This window comes from Solea senegalensis, linkage group LG13 (assembly GCF_019176455.1).
Source record: "Solea senegalensis isolate Sse05_10M linkage group LG13, IFAPA_SoseM_1, whole genome shotgun sequence".
NCBI lineage: Eukaryota > Metazoa > Chordata > Actinopteri > Pleuronectiformes > Soleidae > Solea > Solea senegalensis.
Genome location: NC_058033.1, coordinates 3,166,112 through 3,174,213, shown reverse-complemented (window position 1 = coordinate 3,174,213; position 8,102 = coordinate 3,166,112). Strand labels below are relative to the sequence as shown.

The 8,102-nt window shown below is 41.9% G+C and overlaps 1 protein-coding gene across 1 annotated transcript; it reads right to left on the bottom strand.

The window, feature by feature from the left end:
* Window positions 1-900: 900 nt before the first annotated feature.
* On the bottom strand, window positions 901-5,637 carry LOC122780215 (UDP-glucuronosyltransferase 2C1-like). The gene is made up of 4 exons (XM_044043072.1): window positions 5,623-5,637; window positions 4,840-5,138; window positions 4,033-4,743; window positions 901-3,565 (listed from the first exon to the last, which is right to left on the bottom strand). The coding sequence occupies exons 2-4, from the start codon at window positions 5,131-5,133 to the stop codon at window positions 2,981-2,983; spliced, it is 1,590 nt and encodes a 529-aa protein (XP_043899007.1). The 5' UTR covers window positions 5,134-5,138; window positions 5,623-5,637; the 3' UTR covers window positions 901-2,980.
* Window positions 5,638-8,102: the final 2,465 nt, after the last annotated feature.

The following is an 8,102-nucleotide window of genomic DNA, read 5'->3' as shown; positions in this document are numbered from 1 at the left end:
TTACAAAAACACCTCAATAGGAAGCTGCACTGTTAGACCGCATTAATGCACACGTGTTTCTGCTTGAGAGCAGCACAGAAGAATCATTGCATGATGAAAGGAGACAAGGCGACATTTTCAACAAATCTACAAATCCAGTTGCTACCGATTCAGTGACGTTTGGATACAGTGATGACCCAATGGTTCGCAAGGACAAAAAACAAGTATTTTCAGTGGGAACCACTTTTGCAGGTTCCAATCCAATTCATTTGTCCGTGTAAAAAGCACCTTCCAGTTAGAAATGTGACTCGGGAACCAGAACCAGTGCTGGAGTAGTGCCAGTGTGAAAATCAGCAAGAGAGTGTGCCACCATGTTTTTTAGCCATATGGTCCATCAGATTTGAGAGAATGGATAACACGATTAGTCTTGGAGGATTTCACATTGCTGAATTATGACTGTGATTTAGACGTGGAAGCGGCCAATATCAGAGCAGAGCCTGTGCAGATTCTTGGATCGTTGCTTTGCTTCCAGAGAAAAAGAGCAGTTTCTGTGATGCGTTCGTCTGTGGAGCAAATGATGTCAGGTTTTGCAGATGACTCTTGGGAGCTCGAGCCACAGAGGCTGTATGTTCGAGGGTGTGTTGAGTGATTGGTGGGAGTGCAAGTGCACTTGGTGAGTAGAAGTATAGATAAATACAAAGGCTCAAGTTTGCTTTTTCGTAGCAAAATAAGGTAATGAAAGTCTCTTAACATCAGCGTTTCATAGTGGGGTTAATAGATAGACACACTGGTTTAGGTCCTTACAAATATTATTGGTTGTATTTCAGAATTCTAAGTATTCTCTTATAACATAATTTCTACACATTTAAATAAACTTTTTCCTTTAATTATTTGGAAGTTGTTTCTTTTTATGGTCTTTATTGTTAATTTAATTTAATTGGCTGCTACAATAACATCATACAGCATTGAACCTTACAATTGCTTTTGTTCAAGGCCCAGCCTCGGCTAGACTCCAACACAGAACATGCAAAGTGACATCATCCAGCAGCGGCCAAGGTTAAAAGGAAGGATTTTCCAAGGAAACGAGGGGTGTGAGATCACAGAGAGGGGGACGGACAGACAGGACATGAGAACAATTTGAGGGAGGAAGGCTGGTGTGTGTGTCACAAATACATTCGCTGATAGCAATGAGACAGAGACGTGCACACAAAGCACCTGTTTTATGTGAGTGGGCTGTTTCCACACCAGATGTTTGAGTGTGTGGGAGTAAGAAAAAACAGCAGCCTCATGGAGCTCATTGACAAAGTTCCAGTGATTACAATGTTGTATGTAAAAAAAAGCCTGTGTGCATTGTTGTCAATTGACCTGAAAGTGAATACCAATTAAACGTATTCCCACTTTTTGAATTCCTCCCTCCTCGTGTAACACTGTTGAGGCTATGTAGTCAAATAATATATAATATATGCACTGTGGAAACTTATGTCAACAGAGACAAAGCATTTATTGGTTTGTACTGTTTCATTATGTCGTACAAATTTGATTTACATGCAGTTTTTTGTGGGGGGTTTCTACAAAATAATGGTTACTGATTTGAAATGTGTTAGAGTAACACTTGCAATCCAAAGCCTGTTTAAGTTAAAGTCGTTTTCGCCAGCGACAACGAATGGCACCTGTGGTAAACCTCCATGACTGAGCCACGTGCAGTACTGGTGACGACACATGCAAGACCAGTGGATTGTTGCTGTTGCCCAAAAAATATTAGCTAATATTTGCAGATTTGCTCAATTAAGCTTCTGTTTTGTCAACTACTGTGAATGATATGAGGTACTTGCTTGACATAATGCCAACTCATGATTAAATTTAGATATTTTTTTATGATTTACATCATTAAAATCAAGGGAGACTATACACAGATGCTATTATATATGTATGTCCACATGCATTAGTTATGCAAACCACACACACAAATCCAACGATGATTCTTGATCATTATTATTACTTAATGTGGTTTCAGGGCTCAATTCACCCCCCTGCTTGCATATGTGCTTTTCTCATCACCGTCTCAAGCAGAGTATATCACTGAATAATGAACTGAAATGTGATTTAACTGAGATTCATCGACCTCACTCATAAATAAAAACCACATGAGCTTTTGCTTTATCAAAGAGAGATTTCTCCTCAAGCCTCTGGTTATTTCTCGGCATCTGTTTTTAGACTATTTGAGAAGGGAGCAGCTGTTTGACTTTCTCATTAGGGTATTTTCGTCCTGAGTCATGTGATTTTCATAGATCAATGTAAATATAAAGAGTAACATGTGCAAGACAAATGATCCATAAGTTTCCCACAAAACCTGATTGTCCGTACAAAATCACATCTGTTCTTTCTTTCAATTTTCTCCAAAGGTAAAGTAGTACCATATAAAATCGAACCAAAAAGATGATTAACTCTATTTTACTGTCCAGTCCAGTGGAAATTCGGTCTCATAGTTGTTGTTTTTTTACGAGGAAACATATTCCTTTCAGTGCACAATATTTCTTGTATTAGTTCAGGATTTGGAAAGGGGGATGTGGACGTGTGAGACATCAGAAAATAGGACAGATTTTGGTGCAATAGTATGTCAAAATTTTCCATTTATAATGATGAAAATGCATTTACCTTTGTATCAAAGTGACACATGTGAGACTACTCAAAAGAGTATATAACTCTGATGAGACAGTGATCTGAATTTTGCTTCAAATATTTTAGTGTACATTTTACATGGTAGCGTAGTCTGATCATTATTTTTACAAAGGCTTAAAAATGAGACACTTTAAGATGTATATAAGTGATGAAACAATACAGAATTCTATGGAATTCTATTGGTCCAATTAAGACTGGATCAGATGTTGGCAAATTAAAACGAACTCCAATGAGATCCTAAAACATAAATCTCACTTAAAATGGTCACACACCAGTTCTTCAGAGAACCTGTTGAAGCATATTTCTACACAAGTTTGACCTCTCAGTGTTGTTTGGTTTTGGGTTTCCTTCTACTTCTGCAGCACAGACATCTGGCAAGGACAAAAACAGAGTACAGCGATACAGCCACTGCAGTCAGCAGTACTAGCAGTACATCTACATTGTAGTATGAGTACCAGGGCATCTTATAAGCCTCTGTACGCAGGTGGGGAGCTCCTTTATGGCGCATGACAAATTCCACCCAGAAGATGGCCTGATCCATGGGTGTTATTGGCTGATCTCGGTGCAAACGTGAAAGTCTTTGGATGTTCTCTCTGTAGCACTTTTCAAAGAGCAACTCCTTCAGTTCTTGTTCAAGCCTGTGTTCATTAACTTCACCCAGCTGAATGATCTTTGCAGCTCCTCTCTCCTGCAGACGCAGAAGGTTGTCAAACTGGTCAAAGAACAAGGGAATCCCCAAGACAGGGACACCATAGTAAATGGCCTCCTGGACTCCATTGGTTCCCCCATGCGCTATAAAGACTTTGGTCTGTGGGTGACCGAGGAGGTCCTTCTGCGGCATCCAGTCCACGATCAGTGTGTTGTTGCCCAGAGTGGAGGGTCGTTCCCCTTTGTGCCTCCAGATCACCTGATCAGAAAACAAGAAGAGTCCATCAGACAGCAGAGAGACAGTGAGGCAAAAGCAGCATCACGCGGTTGTAATTGCTGCTGCACACACGAGTGACTAGTGATTTTACACTAGACCTCTGTAGTTGTTGGAGATTAACCCATGTTTTTGGAATTGGTACTTTTAACTTATCTACAATTCGGCACTGTTCGGCTTGATTTATGTGTGGGACGTCTCTTCCTGTGACGGCACTCAGTGACCAGCAGTCTGACCAATCATCCCATAGTACCTACTCAGCACGCTTTTTGAGCCTCGCCTAAGCAGGTACTAAAAATAGTACCAGGTACAATGCTCGTGGAAACCCTACTTAAACTGTGCCGTGGTGCCATTAATTTTAACATCATAATGAAAAGTTTAATCCAGAAAAGCTATGTACAAACCAAATTCAATATACAAACCATTGCACATTTGAACAATTGTCACTTTACCTTCTGAGGCAACTTGGCGAACACGCTGGCAATTTCATTTGTCACCTCTTTGGGTAAAGCATCAATAATAGTTCCCAGAGTCATGATGATCACTCCGTGTTCCCCAGCGCTCTGAACAAACTCCTCCAGATCTGCTGGCAGAGGTTGGGCAGGTTTACACTGAAACCCACCAATGTAGACTATGTTTGGCATGGTGGGCCGAGGGAAATCAAACACATAGTCTGACCTGAACAGCCAGATGTCTGCTTCCTGAAGAAGCGAGATGACGTCGCATCCACCCTCGAAATATTTATCACAGATGGCATCATAGTGGGCTACCAAGATTTTCTGCTGAATAACTACAGTGCTGTAGAAAAACAGGTTTTTGATCCTCTGCATGAAAGTCATTTTGTCGGTTAAACCCGATCCTGGCACTGGGATATAAGAGAGTGGAGTGGGGGCGATTGCAAAGTGGCCTTCTCCACTGGTGATCCATCGAACGTTGAGCACTAGGGGCAGTTTGAGATACTTTGCAAGGACCACTCCTGGTGCCATGGCTGGATCAGTGAGAAGAACATCATACTGAGAATCCATTAAGCTTTTGATCATAGTTTTATCATCAAGGATTTTGCCAAGGGCCTCAGCCCATATTGAATGTGCTGTAGATAGCATAGACATAAAATCCTTGGTGATTTTGAAGAATGCAAATGTTGAACCCTTTTCTTTCTGCAGCTGAAAAAAAAATAAAGAAAAACAATCCGGTTATTTTTTTCAAATCATGATATTCCAATAATTATGTTATCATGTGAGGCTTCCTGGATGACATACCCTCATATGCTCCTGTAGGTACAATTCAAAAAAGTCTTCTAATACCTCATCCAGTTTAAATGTTATTGATGTAAACAGGGGAGACTTTTCTGGAATGTACCAGCTGGTGGACGCCCTGATCACAGTCATGGTGTGTCCCCTGGCATGAAGCTCCTCCAGAAGAATCTTCATATTGATCCAATGGCTGCCATCTGCAGGGAACACCAGGATGTTCCCCCCATCACAAGGCGGTGTGAAGGAAATCAAACATACGCTAAGGAGTGCAAATATTCCACACACGCGGTACAGCGGCATATTTCCTGAAATGAAAAATTAGGAATATGGGAGTGTTTTAAGAAGTTCTCCGTATAGAGATGTTCAGATCCCATGTCAAGTGATTTATTTTATCAACACAGACGGAGGCAAAAGCAACATTGCGCTAGTAAAGCTAGATGCCTGCAAAACATTTGTGGCATGACTGAAAACCCAAAGAAGAGCCCACCAAAAGGTTCAGAACTGAATTGTTCTGCTAATAAAATAAGTCATTGAGCAGTTTGAATGGAAAGATTGGATAGAATTAAGAATCCCTCACTCGAGTATTGGTATTTCTTGACAGAACAAAATGACACAGTATATAAATAATTATTTCTGTTCTCAAAGAGCAGAAAGGATTCCTCGCACTGCAGCTTTAAACCAGCATAGCAGTAGTGGGAAATACTGAATTACACTTGAGGGAAATTCCACTCATCAAATAAACACTAAGATAAAAACAATATCACGAAAACAATCCTGATATTCACTTACCAAGGCTGAAGGGTGACCGCTTGCCTGCAGACTAGTGTTCCTTAAAATAGTTTATTTGCCTATTTGAGTTCAAACCCCAGAGATGATTGGTCCTTGTTATGTCACATGACATGTTTTACATGAACGGTGCACTAATGCTCTGCAATCACCAAACAAAGTCATTGTTGTTAATTCACCTGACATAATGCTTCTGACATGTCATATCTAATCATGTTGTAAACCTACAGGTAATAAACAAAATAATTTTTGGTGTTTTTTTTTTATTATTATGCCTCTGTTTCACATTCATGAAGAGAAATGATGTCACTTTATTTGTATGCTACATCCTTCATTTGAATACAGGCTCTGTCAAGCGCAATGTTGCCGCTGTCTCCGTCTGTCACTTCCTGTGTGCAGGCTCCTGAATGTGGGCAGGTCATCAGTCTTGTGTGAACTAATTTGACATTTGTTTACGTTTAAAAGTTGCAGACTAGTTTTAAATTCATTTAGATAGTGCTGCAACTAATTATCACAATTATGGATCTGCAAAGTATTACCATTCTGATTATGCAGCAAACCAAAATCCTACAAAACTAAAATGACACCTGCAGTCATGGAAAGCCTGATGAATTTTTTTCGTAAACTTGTCATTATGACAGTAAAACCGTTGAGGTGGTAAAAAAAACACGACACTGTAACGAACACGACTGGACCCAGATGCAGGACGGTGGTAAGTAACAGTCTTTATTAAAACACGAAAAAACAAGGCAGGTAGACAGAAATGAAGATCCTCAGATAGCTAATCAACGCTATAAGACGGAGCGAAGAGCTCAAAAAGTATGTGTGGAGTCGGTGACATACGACGACAAACTCACAACAAGTCAAAGGAAGGGGGTGTGGTTAAATACACAGAGGAATCAGGGAGACGACGAACAAGACACGTGAAACAGGTTGGGGTAATCGAGGACGGGAAAAGTAAAGCGAATGCAGAAAAGGGACAAGAAAACTTCAAAATATCAGGGATTTTCACAGTAAAATGACATGAACAAATGGAGCATGACAGAGCCCTCCTATCAAGAGTTGCCTCCTGGCGACTCAAAACAAACACCAAGAACATACATCAAACATAACATGGAACATCAAACATAACATCAAACATGGAACACCTTCTGGGAAGACAAGGAGGAGAGACAAACATCCCGGGATGTTGGGAACAAATATGAAGGGATGGGGGAAGGGAGAGGTTAAGCCGACTGAGACTAATTAAAGTCCCTAATGAAAGGGGTCGAGGATGTCCCGGCCAGGGACCCACAACCTCTCCTCAGGACCATAACTCTCCCAGTCCACCAAGTATTCCCCAGCAACGAGAGTCTAAAATCCACAGAACGGTATCAACTAGCTCACCGTCGAGAACCCGGGGGAGAGGAGGGGGTCTGGGTGCGGGAAGCAAGGGAGACACTTTGACAGATTTGACACGAGAGACATGGAAAGTGGGATGTGCACGCCCACGTAGGGAGGGGGCCGCGGAGCGACGCCGATCAGCTGCCCTCTTGAACAGTTCGCACGTAGAGAGCAGCTTCCTCCACGCTCGGGCCCAGACACGATGACACCGCCCTACCAGAACCTGCCCAGAGGGGAGTCAAACATCACGGTTAAGTGATGGGGAACAAAGGGGGTTGGTAGCCATAACAACACTCAAATGGAGAAAAACCAGTGGAGTGAATTCTAGACAGGGCATCAGCCTTAACATTGCGAGAACCGGGACGATATGAAACAACAAGGTGAAAACGGGTAAAGAAAAGGGACCACCTGGACTGTCTGGGGTTTAGGCGCTTAGCTGCCCAGAGATACTTGAGGTTGCTGTGATCAGTCCACACCAGAAATGGTTGCTTCGACCCCACCAGCCAGTGACTCCATTCCTCCGAGTGCAGACTCCATGGGAGCAGTTCCCTGTACCCCACACTGTTATATTTTTCTGCATGAGATCATTTTCTCAAGTGGAAGGCACAGGGGTGAAGCTTCTGGTCTGAACCTGACCTCTGGGAGATAATGACTCCCACCTTGGAGTCCGAGGCGTCTACTTCCACCACGAACTGACAGTGAGGGTGGGGGAGACGGAGAATGGGTGCAGAGGTGTACCAGCGTTAAAGCTCTTTGAAGGCATGTTCGGCATTGGGGTTCCACTGGAAGGGCTGCGACACAGAGGTTGAGGGAGTGTAGAGGGGACCAGAAAGAGCTGAAGTTACGAATGAAGCAAATAATTTAATATGTGCACTGTGGAAACTTATGTCAACAGAGACAAACCTGCACGGTTTAAGTCCACGGAAGAAAATTTCACATTTATTGGTTTATACTGTGTCATTATGTCATAAAAATTTGATTTACATGCAGTTTCTTCTGGCGGTTTTCTAGAACATTTATGGATACTCATTTGAAATGGGTTATTAAAGTAACATTTGCAATCCAAAGTCTTAAAGTTAAAGTCGTTTTTGTCAGCGAGA

Coding starts and splice junctions, on each gene's coding strand:
- LOC122780215 (XM_044043072.1), bottom strand. CDS start 5,133: ATGCCGCTGTACCGCGTGTGTGGAATATTTGCACTCCTTAGCGTATGT. Junction 4,744..4,839: donor ACCTACAGGAGCATATGAGG/GTATGTCATCCA, acceptor TTTTTTTTTCAG/CTGCAGAAAGAAAAGGGTTC. Junction 3,566..4,032: donor TCGCCAAGTTGCCTCAGAAG/GTAAAGTGACAA, acceptor TTTTCTGATCAG/GTGATCTGGAGGCACAAAGG.